Here is a 17,523-nt window from a genome sequence, read left to right on the forward strand (position 1 = left end):
TGGTGGTGATTAACAGTTGGCACATACATGTTGATGGTGATTAGTATTTGGCACTTACACGTTGGTGGTGATTACTATTTGGCACATACATGTGGGTGAGGTTTAACATTTGGCACATACATGTTGGTGGTGATTAACAGTTGGCACATACACGTTGGTGGTGATTAACATTTGGCACATACACGTTGGTGGTGATTAACATTTGGCACATACATGTGGGTGATGTTTAACATATGGCACATACGTGTCGGCGGTGATTAACATATGGCACATACATGTGGGTGATGTTTAACATATGGCACATACGTGTCGGCGGTGATTAACATATGGCACATACATGTGGCACATACATGTTGGTGGTGATTAACATTTGGCACATACACGTTGGTGGTGATTAACATTTGCCACATACATGTGGGTGATGTTTAACATATGGTACATACATGTTGGTGGTGATCAACAAATGGCACATACATAATGGTGGTGATTAACATTTGGCACATACATGTTTTTGGTGGTGATAAACATTTGGCACATACACATTGGTGGTGATTAACATTTGCCACATACATGTTGGTGGTGATTAACATTTGGCACATACACGTTGGTGGTGATTAACATTTGCCACATACATGTGGGTGATGTTTAACATATGGCACATACATGTGGTACATACATGTTGGTGGTGATTAACATTTGGCACATACATGTTGGTGGTGATTAGTATTTGGCACTTACACATTGGTGGTGATTAACATTTGGCACACACATGTGGGTGATGTTTAACATATGGCACATACATGTGGTACATACATGTTGGTGGTGATTAACATTTGGCACATACACGTTGATGGTGATTAATATTTGGCACATACACATTGATGGTGATTAATATTTGCCACATACATGTTGGTGGTGATTAGTATTTGGCACATACACGTTGGTGGTGATTAACATTTGGCACATACACGTTGGTGGTGATTAACATTTGCCACATACATGTGGGTGATGTTTAACATATGGCACATACGTGTCGGCGGTGATTAACATATGGTACATACATGCTGGTGGTGATTAACATTGGGTACATACATCTGGGTGATGTTTAACATATGGCACATACATGTGGCACATACATGTGGGTGGTGATTAATATTTCGCACATACTTGTGGGTGGTGGTTAGCACCGATGTACAAAGCCACATGGGTGAGAAGACGGAGGATGGAACAGCTGGCTGGGTTAAGTGTCCTTTCTGGAACAGGATGTCTGTACCGTGATTCCGGGGCTCCCAAAACATGGCCAGGCCTTGTCATATCTTGGCTGTAAAATACAAAATTCCACATATGACCAGTTACTGGCACTGCATCTCAAAGAAACCGTTATCTCCAGAAGTAAGCCAAAACACAAAAACTATAGATTATGGAACCTTAGCATACATGTAAGTACATTGAGATCCATGCACCTTCTAATCAAATGGAAGGCACACAGGTACCTCATGTTTAAAAGCTTTAACTGAAACAGTTCTGTATATATAGTGCTTAAAAAAGACATGAAGAATCAATTTCACAAGAAGGTCGGGCACAACCCTGTAAAATCTTTGCTGTCAGATCCTCACTTTCAATAGCCATCTGTGCTAGAGGTATAAACAAGTAAACGCCTTAAGCTTAAAACTTCTAAAGTAAAGCAGTTCTGTAGATACATGTATAATGTTAATGCCAAAAAGATACAGACAACATGACACCCTAATACAATCATCATTAATGACAACAATTAAATAGCACTTCATGTCCTCATCAAATCTTAAAGCTAGTCAGCTGACAGTTTTGATAAGACAAAACCACCCCATTTGAGTCCAATGCTTTTCTTGTCTTCTTACTTTAGACAGCATATCCCATTTGAATAAGGCATTATTCTGCCTTCCAAGCATGTCTCAAAATGCCTAAGATTTTAATTTTAAGATCTTTAATGCTCTTAGAATCCTACAAAATGTACATCTTGGTCATGAATGAAACTTTATTGTACTGAGCCACCATAATTTGAATTTTTATGTCATGTTTTCCAGCTGATTGTACGTAAAAGTTTTCAGACGTCTGTATCAGCCATGTTCACCTTCATCCATCCTCTTCCTCACATGAACACATCTCAATTATGATCAAAATCACTAACCTAAATGTTCAAAAACAATTCTACCAGTAAAGTATAATTTTATATCCAATTATATACATAATTCAAATAGTTTTGAAGATTAAAATGTATTGTTCAGAGAGGGGCGAATTGAAATTGTGTAACAGAAATTACGAATAACCTGTCCAGACCAGATAACATTCCTCCAACACACACAAACGTACACTACATGTGTGTCTGTGGTCGAATTTGTTGAAGATCTAGGCCAGGTACTTTTCAACCTGGGGGGAGGGGGGGGGAGAGAGAGACAATATGGGTACTCTAGTCCTCAAATACATGCAGGTGAGGTAATTAAGACAACATTTTGCACATTACAAAAGTAGAATGATTAATAAGGTCATAAACAGATATTATTTTGACATAGGGGAGTTTCGAGTTTGAGCTCTTTTATCGTTGAAGGGAGAAAAAGTCCAATTATATCAGGTGACCTATCAATCTTAGGCAACTATTTTTGATCACCTTCACTATAACACAGGCATCTGAAAAAAGCATCATAAAAAAATTCAGAGTGGACTAATAATACAGAAAATTGAGAAGCTCAGCATTTGTGATCTTGAGAAGTTTTTAACAGAAAGAGATGCCATTTGTGCCTCAGGAAAAAGATGAGAGACGTGATCAGTAAGTCAATTTCATCAAAGGGTGCCTAACATGTATCAACGGTCACATGACTCAGTAGGACAGTGTTTTCTTTTTTGACAACAAAAAAGATTTCCAACTGGAAACAACCCTATTAGATAGTGCTAAGATCTTGCCAATAAATCAACAACAAAGGCCAAACTTATAATAGTGTCACAACTATGACAGTTTATGGTATGCACAAGGATTGCAGACCAATGACTTCGTATGTTATGGAATTGTAAATCATTGCAATGGTAAAGGAAACTGTGGGGAGTTTGTGCACTAATTTACCACAGAGGTCTTTGATATGCAAATCACAAAATGCACTGGCAATCCATGTACTGTGGATGGCAACTGTCATCTTGCAAAGGAAATATTGAGCTATGAGGTAAAAGACCTCTTGGTCTTTCATATGTAAATCACTGCAGACGATTGGCAAAAAAATTTAGCCAAACTGGACACCGCCACCGCCAATGCCAGTATTTGAACACACTCTTACAATACCTCTCCTTACTCTCTTCAATCAAACTTTACAAAAACTTCTTAATTAGTCCTACAGGGCAGACAAGTCAATCAGAATCAGGCAAAATGTACCACTTGAAAAATTCGAAACTTCAGGAGAAATGCAGTACCTCCAAATCTTCCGCTATCTGGAACAGTATTTTACCAATTCGCATCAGATGTTTAAACTTACTCTGAAGTTCCTACTTGTGTGTTTCCTTGTTCCAGATTGTAACCAGCTCCTCCTATCCGTAAACCACAGCCTGGTTCTCTACAAATATCTTGCACCGCCGGTCGTCCGCACTGGAACAAACAAACAGAGATATCAAATGATAAAGTCAACAGCAATGATGTACACTATGTTTAGGTGATTCGCTGTTATGATAACAAGGGTGAATTTCTTTTTAGCAGAAACTGTAGTCCCATGAAAGGCCCTTACATGTAAGTACATGTACCTAACAGATTTCATTAACACAATGAACATACGGTAAAGGACTTTCCTTTGTTTGGGCTTTTCACAGAAATCTTGAGGTGAGTTGATCATTTGACTATTCTTCAAGTAAATTGGTTAAAATGCCTGAAATTGACAAGGACTAATGTTTTGCTTCTCAATTACAGGCAGTACCACAGCAAATGTTTCCACAGCACCTGTTGAACTTTAGCCATTTGTCTGAATCCCAAAATACATTTTAAAAAAATACAATCTGATACATTTATTTACCTCTTGAATGCCATATTTAACAATTTTTTCACTTATATGAAGGAGGAAACAGGAGTGTGCTGAGAAAACCACAGATCTTCACCAGGTACCTGACAAAGCTCCCGACTCAAAGCTGCAACCAAAGTCGCAAAGAGCTGGATTTGAACACACAACCTCATAAAACTTCTTCCACCTTTAATGTAGTCATACAGCATACACAAGGATGACAACACCACTGTTGAATGGCAGCTTCAACTTCTCTAACATTTTTTTTAAAAGTACTTTATAAACAAGAGTAACACTTACATCCCCAATCACATATGGATGGCCTCGTGGACATTCTGGAAATCAGAAAAACATACATAACTGAATAAAAAAATGCAATCAACAGTTAAATACAACAGCATTAAAAGTTACAGTAGCATGTTTCATTCAGAAGATCAATATTATTCGTCTTCAAGCTGAAATATCAAGCCGTATACTTTCTCACTTTCATGCTCAGTTCTATAAAATATCATTTATTTGAAAGCAGTCTTTTATTCATAACGTTCATTCCGTTTGAAATAGTATGCAGTAGATATCAATGTACATGCATGTGCCCGGGTATGTATTCTTGCGGTTTTACATCATACTTAGCTATTTTTCATATGACGAAGACGAGTCAATAAAAGTGATTGTACATAAGCTATGTCTTCTTATGGCAGGGTGAGCCCATGCCGTCAAAGTGCTGCCGCCACTGAAATAGCATGACCAAGACACCAGACATGACACACCACCCAGTCACGTTATATTGACACCAAGCCAATCTGAACCTTAACCTTAATCTAACCTGTTAGCGCTGAGCGCCAAGTGAGGCAGTAACAAGTACCATTTTAAAAGTCTTTGGTATGACCCAACCTGGGTTTGATCCCAGGTGCCCTGACAGTGGATATGAAGCTACAAATCTAAATACATTCAGCTGTGGACAATGATTCAGCTTACGGTGATTCAAAGTGGTATTAATTTAATTGATCAATAATCTCAAGGGGGCCAAATTAACATAGAATCGAAAATGATCGCTATCAATAAATAAATTATCAATATCGGTAACTACTTACTGATGTCAATAAATAAATCAATATCATGGATTGCCAGTGCAGTTTGCCATTTACATGCGATATCAATAAATATTTTTGTCAATACTGATGATTATTTACCCATATTGATAAATATTTATCAATATTGATAATTTATATATAATATTGATAATTGATATTTATCATATTGATAAATATTTATCAATATCATTACTTCAATCATAGATTGATCGATACATGATTTATAGATATCAATAAATGATTTATCCATATCAATAAATGAATTAGTGATATCGATAAATAAGCTCATGATATCAAACCAATAAATGATTTATCGATTTCAAAAAATGAATTTGTCAAAAATATTACAAATTTGACAAATTTCATTTATTTTATTCCTTTCCCATTAAATTTCCGGTTAACATATTACATGGTGTCAGGAAGGAGCAGCTGTTATCAGAGTGCTAAAAAGGCGGAATTATCGATACTGATAAATCGCAGTACTTATTGATATGGCTCATTCATTTATTGATATGGCTCATTCATTTATTGATATCACTCATTCATCTATTGATATCACTAATTCATCATATTTATCAACATTGTTAAATCACTGAGTGACATCGATTAATGATTTATCAATATCACTAATTCATTTATCGATAAATGATTTACTGATATCGACAATTCTCTATTAAATGTTAATCTGGCTGATGATAGAGAAATAACCAATATGCTTGGATTTGTACAAAATTTTAGATTCTCTTCCTGTAGCGAGGTTAAATATCAACTTCTTGTGAAATTTTCTGCTTTATTCACTTAACCAGTCAGTGAAATATGAAAGATTCCTGATATTTGGTACACTGAAGATCCATGCCAACCAAGATTTATACCATTTTTTTAAAGCCTCTCAATGCCTCAATACTACATACCAAGTTTGGTGCTAATAACTTTAATCGTGGTATTTTGTGAAGTATATTACTGAATCCTGCCAAAAATGTCCACCAAAATTATTGACCTAGGTGGTTCAAATTCAAACAAGGAATGTGTTGAGTTTTATCCCTCTGTATCTGTAACGTGATAGGATTGGTTTTTCCAAGCATACTCGTTATGGACATATCTATAGTACAACAGGAAGGTGAGACAGGCAGAGGTACATATGAACTATGACAACGCCCTTCTGCCATTAGACTTAGGGTGGGGGTGAAACATAATTTGTACTACATACTGTACATGACTGGGTTTTCCTGTGTGACACTTGTGCCCCTGGCAGCTAATAGAGCCTCGTGCACCTCACTTAAGTGATCCTCAGGCATTGTGGGCAAATAACAACCCTGAAATTCACAGAGCAAAAATCTCACAGAAATGTTCATGTCACATACATGTATAAACATAAATCAACAGAAACCTCTATATACAACAGCAGGTTAGCACTATCTGCACTGCGTCTTTATCCTTATCTGATCAGTGTTTCTTGCTGGCTGTACCCAAGTATATTTCAAAAATGGCAGTGAACTTTTCTTGAGTGAAAGTCACTGGGAAAAGCCTGGAAGAAACCACGGCATCTCTGAAACATTCAAACACATCAGCCCATTGGTCGGGAGATAGTAGTCTAAAGGTGATGGTGTTTTCCCCGCAGGATTTCCTTCTCTGTATCCACAGTCCTGCATGGTTGATGTACATGTAATTAGCGAAAGTGTCATTATGTCAACATTGAAAACTAACCATAACCAGATGTAAATGAGGGGGAATTTTGAGATTGCTAAAGGTAAAATAGTCCTACTGTATCATGCAAGTTATTAAAAATGCTTCCTTTGTTCATATTAATTTACTGATCACCTGTCTCAGCCCATGTTCAGGAAGCACAAATAACACCTCTTTCCTTCAGGAACTTCTCAATTTCACAAACCTTGAGCTCCTCAAATTTTTGTCATTGTCCACCTACTCCAAGTAACTTTTTGTGAAACTTTTTCAGATACCCATGATAGAGTACATGTAATCAAAAACAGTATGGTTTATTTTACTTTCGGCAAATAAAAGAATTTGAACTTGAAACTTTTTCTAGTGTTGCAGCAGGATTTACTCTGTGTGTGACATCAGGATTTGTACAAATCTAACAAAACTTCTGAGACAGCCTAGGGTCCACCTCTTCCACAAAGCAATCAGAGCCTGAGTAGCTTACAAAGACGTGTATCATGGGCATATATATCTTCAACACGTATGGTCATGGCAATAACAATCAACTTTGCCTGCAAACCGCTTTGCGTGGAACCAGGTCCAGGAGCTCAGGATGTGAGACTTGAATACTTACACTCATGATGTTTGGGGTTTGTGCCATGGCCACTAGTGGCTGCAGGAGACCGCTGTTGTTCGTGTTCTTCACCACACACATCAGGTGGAACACAAGGCACACAATGTGCTGGTCCCTCATGGACAGTCCTGGGCCTGCCACAAGTCTATGACAGTCTACCCCAACTTGGTTGTCAAATAACCTGTTGATCAGGTCCTGAAACACGACAAGAGATGCCAGAGATGCCTGAGGATAAATATCAACTTCTCGTGAAATTTTCTGCCTTATTCACTTAACCAGTTAGTGAAGTATAAAAGATTCCTGATATCTGGTACACTGAAGATCCATGCCGACCAAGATTTATACCATTAATTTAAAGCCTCTCAATGCCTCAATACTACATACCAAGTTTGGTGCTAATAAATTTAATCGTGGTATTTTGTGAAATATGTTACTGAATTCTGCCAAAAATGTCCAACAAAATTATTGATTACCAGCTCCTCAAAAGTTACAAATTTCCACTATGCTAGTACCATGTGATTTTACTGGCACAAAAAATGAAGACAAAAAAGTTAGGACTTTATACAGGGGGTTTACAGAGTAGTAACAAACACATGAGCCCAGTCACTGATAATTGGGGAAGTGCATCCAACCGTTCTTTTCTAATTACCAGGTCTTTAGATTACAGCTTGGCTACAACGACTAACGGGGTGTGTAAATGCACCCAAAACAATCTCCCCAAGATAAATACATAAACACTGATCCAGTTAAATGATTTGATAAACCAAACTGATGATGTCCTAGACGAGTGTCAGTGCACACACGGGTCAAACTTGTTCACATTCAGCAATATACCCTTTTAACATCATTTAAATCTGTCTGAAAGGTACGAGTTAACAAAACAATGGCCACTGATTGAATGAAATAGTCATGTGATCACTCCTTATACAAGTCATGTTTTTCTGTCTGTCAAGTTCCGATAGGACAAAATCTGTGCTGTTTGAAGCTGTTAGTGGTAGGAGCATAGACTAATTGCTCAGTGAAGCGTGAGCTTTTTCATTACATTCTTGAACAGTGAGTATAATCCCCTGACCACCCCTGATGCTAACCCGCCTTGCCCAAGTCAGTAAGAACCACAATCTACACAGTGAATCCTGGAATGCACTATCCGAGTCCCAGGGCGAAACTTAAGGTCATTTACCGCATATATGTGAAGTTTTGAACAGTACGCATGAGTTGCATCTTATTATTAAAGTGCCGTGACAAATGTCCTTATATTTCTTTATGTTTAATGTTCTTTTATAGGGCTTAAAATGAGCTTGTGTGGAAAATCATTCAAGTAAATGAGCTTGGGAAGGGGTAATTAAGAACCATACTAAAAATAACTTACTGTATTAGTACTGTCGGCATCCAGACAAACATCTTGAATTTTTTTCTTGATCTGTTGGAAAAAAAATTTATGTCGTGTGCACAAAAGATCTCAAGGATATTTCAGCATCTAGGTCCCATATAGGTACAGTTGGAGGACCTTGCCAAATACCTGACAAATCGCCTGACAAAAAGCACAAACTGATCCACTAGGAACTAGTTAGATCCAGATGTCCACACGTCTTGCGATATTTGAAGCATCATCACAGACATTATTCTAGGCAGATTTCTCCATCATTCGTGATCAGAAAGCTATATCACATGACTTGGTACATCACATGACACAAACAAAATGGCACAGGTCACAGAATTTTGATCACATTGTTTGGCGTGTCAAACTACATGGATACAGAAGAATCCGCCTTTTTCTTTTTTGTTGGTGTCAGGCATATTCAATACAAGCAAATTTCAAACCAGGCAGGATCGCCTTTGAAATGTCTACGAACTGATTTTTAGAAATCCTCAGAAGATGCCTCTTTGAACAAGAAAAAACTAGCCTAGTGTATTTTCTACTTCAGGAATGGAATAACCTGACTTGGACTTGGGAACAGAATCCCCTCTCATCTCGGCTGATATATATCCTTCTTACTTTATAATATCATCAATAATCATGGCAATCAATGTAGTTTCCATGGTAACTCTATAGGCTACAAAATGCTATGATAAATTGCACATAGATGGACATATGACAGCATATATCAAAAGTAACAAATATCCTTAAAATGTCACACAAAACTGGTTAAATCCAACGGGTTATGAATTTGACTGCTGTTTTACAACAAATTCAAGAATATTTTGCTTATATGATGGCGACCAGGAATACAGAGGGAAGAAACTGGGTACATGTAGGTCAGGTAGAAATTGGTGCAAATAACATTGTGTTATTCATAATTAAGCCACAATATGGCACAGGTTTAATTTTAAAAAATCTCGAAACTACCATAATGTCAGGACAAGAGAGGCTATGTTTAATTTAAACTCTAACAAAACAAAAACTGTACAAACCTCTGGAGATGTGGTGGTCACTGGGTCTTCACTTAGCAATGATCGTGTCATTGTTATCTCTCGGTGAACCGCTAACATCAGCCGGGTCTTCACGATGTTCTCATGGATGCCAGCAGCCTTATAACACGACAGGATATTAGCAATGGAATTAAGAATACAGGTAACACAACAAAGACAGCGTACAAATATACAATATTGTACATGAGCAGTATGTCTATTTGCTAGATAGAAAATGTCTTTGATCCAAGTGCAATGTCAGGCTATCTTGTCAATGGAAATGCCTGCTCCTTTGAGGTCAGCTGTATGCAGTGAATGTTTTTTTTTTTTTTTTTAAAAGGCACGTAACACTTTCATAGCACATGTATGTACCGCTTACAGACATGGCTCCATCTTTAAAAACTGTTGTTAGAGGATAAATGAAAACGTGCACTTGTAAATATAATTTCCATGATCGGATTTAGTACAAAAAAAATGATCTTGGCTGTCTGACTGACTCATCTCACTCATGTCTTGTTCTCTTGGAACAGTGGTAGGTGGATCTCAAAGCATATGTGAGTTTAGTATTTATCTCAATGTCTGCTCAAATGTTTTCCTGACTTACACATAGTAAAAGCATTCAGACAGCATTCATACACAGTACATGCACATCCATGTACATACTAGGAAACACAATTCATAAGGCTCGCCTTAATTCACACTATGTAGCAGTTTACCACTGTTGTGAGGAAACTTTGCGAGAGGACTTCTCATCATTTTGACAGCTCTGAAGAAGAGACTGAGCGCCACCTGTGGTGTTGTCATACCTGTAAGAAGGTCATCAGTTGCTTTACGTCTTCTCCCAGGCTGACTTGAGTCAGGAGCTCTCGCAGTCTGCGGTACTCATCCCCAATTACAACGTAATGGTCTGGGCTGCCCTAATTAGATCAAACAGTGACGGTCAATATGGCGGGGCAAGAAATGCCAAATATGATAGCACACAGGTACAACGCATTGGTTACTTCAATTATTTCATTGGTGTTTTACGCCGTACTCAAGAATATTTCACTTATACTACGGCAGCTGGCATTATGGTGGGAGGAAACCGGGTAGAGCCTGGGGAAAACCCATGACCATTCGCAGGTTGTTGCCATACCTTCCCACGTACCATTGGTGTTTTAGGTTGTGCTCAATAACATTTCACTGCTATCAGGCTAATGGGTGGATATAGAACTTTACCTCACGTTTGTTATGTTTGTCATCGTTAGAATACATTATGTATTACTCATTAAGTATGATAGCAGATCACGTACATACGACTTCTACTGCTATCGCCGTGGTAAGGCTGAAATACTGACAGTGGGGAATTCAACCCTAATCCTTTCACTTTGTAATATCATCACTACTTACTTGTTGGTTGTTGCTTTCTTCTGTGTTGGTATCCTCACAACTTACATCACACATGTTGGTTGGTGTTCTATTCTGTATTGGTATCATCACTACTTACTTGTTGGTTGTTGTTTTCTTCTGTGTTGGTATTATCACCACTTACTTGTTGGTTGGTGTTCTCTTCTGTATTGGTATCATTGTTACTTGCTGGTTCGTGTTCTGTTCTGGTATCATTGCTACTTACTTGCTGGTTTGTGTTCTACAATAATTCTGTACTGGTATCACCATTACTTACATGTTGGCTATTGCTCTATTCTGTTTTGGTATCATCAATACTTACTTGTTGATTGGTGTTCTCTTTGGGCAATAACCAGTCTGTCAACTTTTTCTTCCTGATCACATCAAAGCTGTGCGAGCCATATGACCGACAAATTTCTCTCATCAGGAAAACCCTAACAACAAAAGTTGAAAGTTCATTTTACTTGTTTACCCATTTATTTATCTATTTATAAGACTGATGTTGTATGCTGGGAGGCACACCTTGTTCACATGTTTTATAAGCAAGGAAGATGTGATGAACATACAGACAGATGTCTTGTACCGAATAGTATTTTCACTGGGGACAGCACTGCCATTTAAATTACATCTACAGTGTAGTACCTTTTTTTAACAATGTGAACATTATTGCCATTATTTTCTGCACTAATTTTGAAAATTATTTCACGGTATGTTTGTTTTCACTTGAGCCATCTTTACCTAGGGAATTAAAAATAAAGGTAGGCATCACTAAATAGACCACTTAAACCTATACATAAACATACTTTCATTCATTTTTGTAGGATTTTGTGCAAAGAGTTAAAGGCGTAGACCACTAAAAACCATATAGAAATATACTTTCATTCATTTTTTCACTCAGAATTTTGTGTAACGAGTTAAAGGTGTTCAAATACTTGAATTCTAAGGTGGGCTTTATGAACCATACTATTAGCGTTTAGGAACTCTGGCATCACAGGAAGTTTTTTCAACTCTAATCACGACACTGAATGTTGGAATAACTCTTTTTACCCATGTGTAAAAGATTACTGAAATAATGATCTGAAATATTCCTTCCTTCTGGTGAACATCCAGAAAAAAGGTGACATCAGAGTTCCTAGATACTATCAGGAATGGCTCTTAAAGCCCACCACAGTATTCAAATATCTGAATGCCCTTCAACACTCTTCAAAAAATTCTGAAAAATAAACGAAAGTATTTTTTCCCATAGTTTTCAGTTGACTGAATGATGAAGCTTACTTCACATTTTAGCTTCCTTTTACTTTAATCACTCTACCTTGGCCAAGTTGTTCTACAATCCTCACACAGAAGCCTTGCGCCCTCCACAAGTTTCCTAAAGGAGCCTGTCTGTGCTATCATGGTGCTGTCATTAGTCACAAAGACTCTGTGAAGGCTTTTAGCTGTCACTGTGAGGCCATAGCGAACCCTGGCAATGTTTTGCAGAGCATCCACGTCTAGGCCACCTTTTACACCCTGTCTGCAGGCTTCCTTCAGAAGTTGAGCAGCACACAGCACTTCTTGTTCCTCGTCTTCATTTTGACGAGCACAGTTTTTGTTACGATATGAGTCCTGTAGAGGTAACACCACAGCATCCACAAATGCACAGAGCAACATGTATAAAGATGTATAGAGATATGTGCATGTTGACAATTTTTCAGGAATTAGAGCTGCGGTAAAGAAACCGTTTCATAAAAACCTCAACGATAACTCACCCTTTATTGAATTCCTTAGCCAAGACACAGTTATAGAATTACTTATGAAAACAATCTAAACCTTTTTTAAATTTTTACAAGAACAAAAAAATCCACATGTATGTAAATGTATAAATAATACACCTTAATCTTTTAACACATGTAGCAAACAGTTACCAGAAGGTCTCCGCTATGTACATGTGCACACATAACTGAAGACAGCTTTAAAAACACCAGCAAAAACTGCCTTAAGTTACATGTATATGTCACTTTATCACGTTGCCGTTCCACATATCTAAAATTTTTCCATAACCTAAGATTCTGAACAAACTTTGCCTGTCATATAAACACAAGTAAACATATAAACATTGGGGCTCACTTTGTGCTCTGAAAGTGGGCCAACAAAACTGTTCCATACTTTCAGAAGAGATCTGACAGATTTTATAATGTTGAGGAAAGGCTTAAACTGTTATTCCAATATGACCAAACAAGACAGTGACTGTATTTTACCTAAAGTTTGGCCAACAAAAGTGCACTTCTCGAAGCATATAAAGGCCTTAAAATGCTACTTTTGGTGCCAAAAGTTTCAGTTTTTCTGAATAAGAAATTTATCAAACTCCACAAGATGCCAGATGGATGAATCCATCAGGATCAAACGAAATGTGTCACATGAAAAATGATCCAGACAACTGGTCACAGAAATACAGCAGTTTGGGCAGTGATGGATGTGTTATATCCAGACAACTGGTCACAAAATACAGCAGTTTGGGCAGTGATGGGTGTGTTATATCCAGACAACTGGTCACAGAAATACAGCAGTGTGGGCAGTGACAGATGTGTTATATCCAGACAACTGGTCACAGAAAAACAGCAGTGTGAGCAGTGATGGATGTGTTATATCCACACAACTGGTCACAAAAATACAGCAGTGTGGGCAGTGACAGATGCGTTATATCCAGACAACTGGTCACAGAAATACAGCAGTGTGGGCAGTGACAGATGTGTTATATCCAGACAACTGGTCAAAGAAATACAGCAGTGTGAGCAATGATAGATGTGTTATATCCAAACAACTGGTCACAGAGATGGAGGTGTTATATCCAGACAAGTGGTCACAGAAAAACAGCAGTGTGGGCAGTGATGGATGTGTTATATCCAGACAACTGGTCACAGAAATACAGCAGTGTGATCAGTGATGGATGTGTTACATCCAGACAACTTGTCACAGAAATACAGCAGTGTGAGCAGTGATGGATGTGTTATATCCAGACAACTGGTCACAAAAATACAGCAGTGTGATCAGTGATGGATGTGTTTTATCCCAACAACTGGTCACAGAAATACAGCAGTGTGATCAGTGATGGATGTGTTATATCCAGACAACTGGTCACAGAAATACAGAAGTGTGAGCAGTGATGGATGTGTTACATCCAGACAAGTGGTCACAGAAATACAGCAGTGTGATCAGTGATGGATGTGTTACATCCAGACAAGTGGTCACAGAAAAACAGCAGTGTGGGCAGTGATGGGTGTGTTATATCCAGACAACTGGTCACAGAAATACAGCAGTGTGAGCAGTGATAGCTGTGTTACATCCAGACAAGTGGTCACAGAAATACAGCAGTGTGAGCAGTGATGGATGTGTTATATCCAGACAACTGGTCACAGAAATACAGCAGTGTGGGCAGTGATGGGTGTGTTATATCCAGACAACTTGTCACAGAAATACAGCAGTGTGAGCAGTGATAGCTGTGTTATATCCAGACAACTGGTCACAGAAATACAGCAGTGTGAACAGTGATGGGTGTGTTATATCCAGACAACTTCTCACAGAAATACAGCAGTGCAAGCAGTGATAGCTGTGTTACATCCAGACAACTGGTCATAGATATACAGAGTTGCTTTGTCAGTTGTCATCACCACAGCAGGCTACTTAATTTCCAGACTTACCACTGGAACCTTAGGAAAACTGTAGATTTAAGTTATTTTTACACCCTGAGAAGAAAGCTGATAAGGTTTGAGGTACTTTTACAGGTTAGGCCACGTCATATATTCCACATTAAGAAATAAATAAAAAAAAAAAGCGCTTTGTGTCACCTTTAACCTGCAACGAGTATGTTGTTTACCTCAAAGCACTGTGTGACCAGCAGACTCATCTCCACCAGGTCGTGTATGTTGCCCTCATTTTCCTCCAGCCCCCTACATACGTCCTTTGCCTGATCAAAGAAGTCCCTCAGATGCTTAATTACATCAACTTCTGAACTGAAAATGTAAAAGCAAGCAAATGTCTTCAATTTTTAAACTTAAAACCATGGTGAACAACTATCATCTTCATGAGGACTGAAAAGACAGAATTAAAAAAGTCAAGCATATAAATGTCATCTCAGCTTCTAAACACTCCAAAAAGCATAGTGAACAATGGTCAACTATCAGCTTCTGTATTGCAGTCAAGCAGACAAATGTCATCAACGCATGACTGAACCACACAAAGCATAATGGACAAATGTCATTTTTTCTGAACTGAAAAAGATCCTCCCCAAAAGCATCAACTTCTACATTCAACATTTCTTAACTGTAAACGTCTATAGTTTCTGAAATGAAAACTATGACAAAAAAACAAACAAAAACAACAAACAACTATGCTAGGGCCTACCTGGCTCTCAGGAGCAGCTGCAGTAGAAAGGATCTCACAACAGGGTTAGGATCTATGCCACTGTCCAACACTGACATTGTCTTTGTACGAAGCCAATATCTGTGATGTTTTGACTCAAGTCTTTTTGTGACAAACCCCATCAGTTTTTGGACAACCTGGCCATCTGGTGGGGAGTCATTGGCAAAACAAAGCTGGGACACCAAAGCCATGAAGAAACTGTTACAGCGTTGTTGGTAGGATGAGAAAGCTTCCAGGGATTTTCTAAATTCAAAAAAAAAAAAAAATGACCTTCCTCACATTCCATATAAACACAGCAGACAGAATTTCCCATTTTTTGTAAAAATAATAAACCACTATATAACAGGCGTCAACAGAATAATGAGGCAGAGACTTCCGTTTAATTCTGGGTGGGGATCAGGTCTTAAACACTTTACAACAAGTCATGTTTGTGTTTCCATCCATACACGTGGTCCCCTTTATTCACAAAGAAAACACTAACATAAAGAAAGTATCAGAAGAAAGATCACTTAACAATGCCCAGAAAAATGTTTTGAGTTTGGCCAATGCTATCATATTTCGAGCATGCTGTGTGTGCAGCAAAAACCTGCTACTGTAGAATACAATGGTTCAAACATATTTTGCTCTGTCAAAAAAATTCATAAAAAATAAATCGAACCATTTTCTTGTACAGTGTTTTATCTCACATAAATTTCATGCATGCTATTGTCTGTACCTTTATGCCAAGTGTCTAGGAAATGAAAGAAAAATAAAATTTTAACCGTTCCATCCAGCTCCATTTAGCCTTATCAAATTTGACAAGTGGAATGAAAGCAGAACAAAGCTATTACCCAAGCCAAATTCAGACAATGCAATGTGTTGGATGGTGCAATTGCATGAAATAGCATGTCATATTTTCACTCAACTAGTCGAACTTAACATGTCAACTCCACAATCACAATGTGTGCAAGTTACCTTCTGCTTATAGCATGTATTACCTATTATCTGTCGCTTCTTTGGGTTTATAGTCCTCTGGGATGATTTTATGACAAACTGGGCATTCCTTGTCAGCCGCCGCAAATCCATGAAAGCAAATCTCGCAAACTACATGTCCACACGGGAGTAACATAGGTACTGCTTTCATTTCTTCCTTGCAGTTTTCACAGCGTTGTGACATCCTACAAGAAATTTGCCTTCAATGTTTTAATATCAGGTATATTTTACAGGCAGACAAGATTTGTTTATTTGACTGTAAACCCATACTCAAGAAGCTCTTTATTCCCAGGCTGTCAGTTTTTATGGGTGGCGTCCACAGCTGTCAGTTTTTATGGGTGGCGTCCACGGCTGTCAGTTTTCATGGGTGGCGTTCTGATGATACTACTACATACAACTTTGTACATCTTGATGAGCAAACACATGGACAAAATTTGCCAGGTACAACAAAAGACTTTACTGTGACTCAATATTTCTGCACTTTATTTTGCCATCAACAGGACAGTGATACTACAGGATTTTGAACATACTTGTATTTCTCCTTTTAACTATGGTATAATCCTGAGTAAAGCTTGTCAAAACGCTTACGCTTCCAACCTTTACAATTACAAGGTGTACCAGAGGTATACTTGAGGTACACCCGAGGTGTACCATTGGGGTGTAGCATATCTGAACTGAGGTGTGTATAACGTATACTTGAGGTGTATCTGAGGTACTGTCTATTATGCAAATTAGTACCTCAAGTACACCTATAGTACACCTCAGTGGAGGTCAGCCCTGTAAATATTAGGTAAAAACTATGATGCCTGAGGTACAACTGAGGTATAGCTGAGGTACATACTCATAGGCAAGGTAGATGTACACTGTTTTCACTTTTATTTTGTTACAAAACATGCTATAAAATACTTAAATATTGGCTGTATAAACTATAGATAAATTTAAGTAAGTTTGTAAGTGCATGCTGTTC

The 17,523-nt window shown here is 38.0% G+C and overlaps 1 protein-coding gene across 1 annotated transcript in view; it reads right to left on the bottom strand.

Annotated features, from left to right (window-relative positions):
- Positions 1-17,523, bottom strand: part of LOC135461803 (E3 ubiquitin-protein ligase rnf213-alpha-like) — a 132,250-nt gene that overhangs the window by 18,640 nt on the left and 96,087 nt on the right. The window contains 13 exon segments of the mRNA XM_064739048.1: positions 1,168-1,321; positions 3,498-3,607; positions 4,311-4,345; positions 6,309-6,414; positions 7,392-7,586; positions 8,761-8,811; positions 9,804-9,920; positions 10,607-10,717; positions 11,509-11,620; positions 12,499-12,791; positions 15,040-15,175; positions 15,567-15,827; positions 16,562-16,741. Of these exon segments, the coding sequence (XP_064595118.1) occupies positions 1,168-1,321; positions 3,498-3,607; positions 4,311-4,345; positions 6,309-6,414; positions 7,392-7,586; positions 8,761-8,811; positions 9,804-9,920; positions 10,607-10,717; positions 11,509-11,620; positions 12,499-12,791; positions 15,040-15,175; positions 15,567-15,827; positions 16,562-16,741 (1,861 nt within the window).

This window comes from Liolophura sinensis, chromosome 1 (assembly GCF_032854445.1).
Source record: "Liolophura sinensis isolate JHLJ2023 chromosome 1, CUHK_Ljap_v2, whole genome shotgun sequence".
NCBI lineage: Eukaryota > Metazoa > Mollusca > Polyplacophora > Chitonida > Chitonidae > Liolophura > Liolophura sinensis.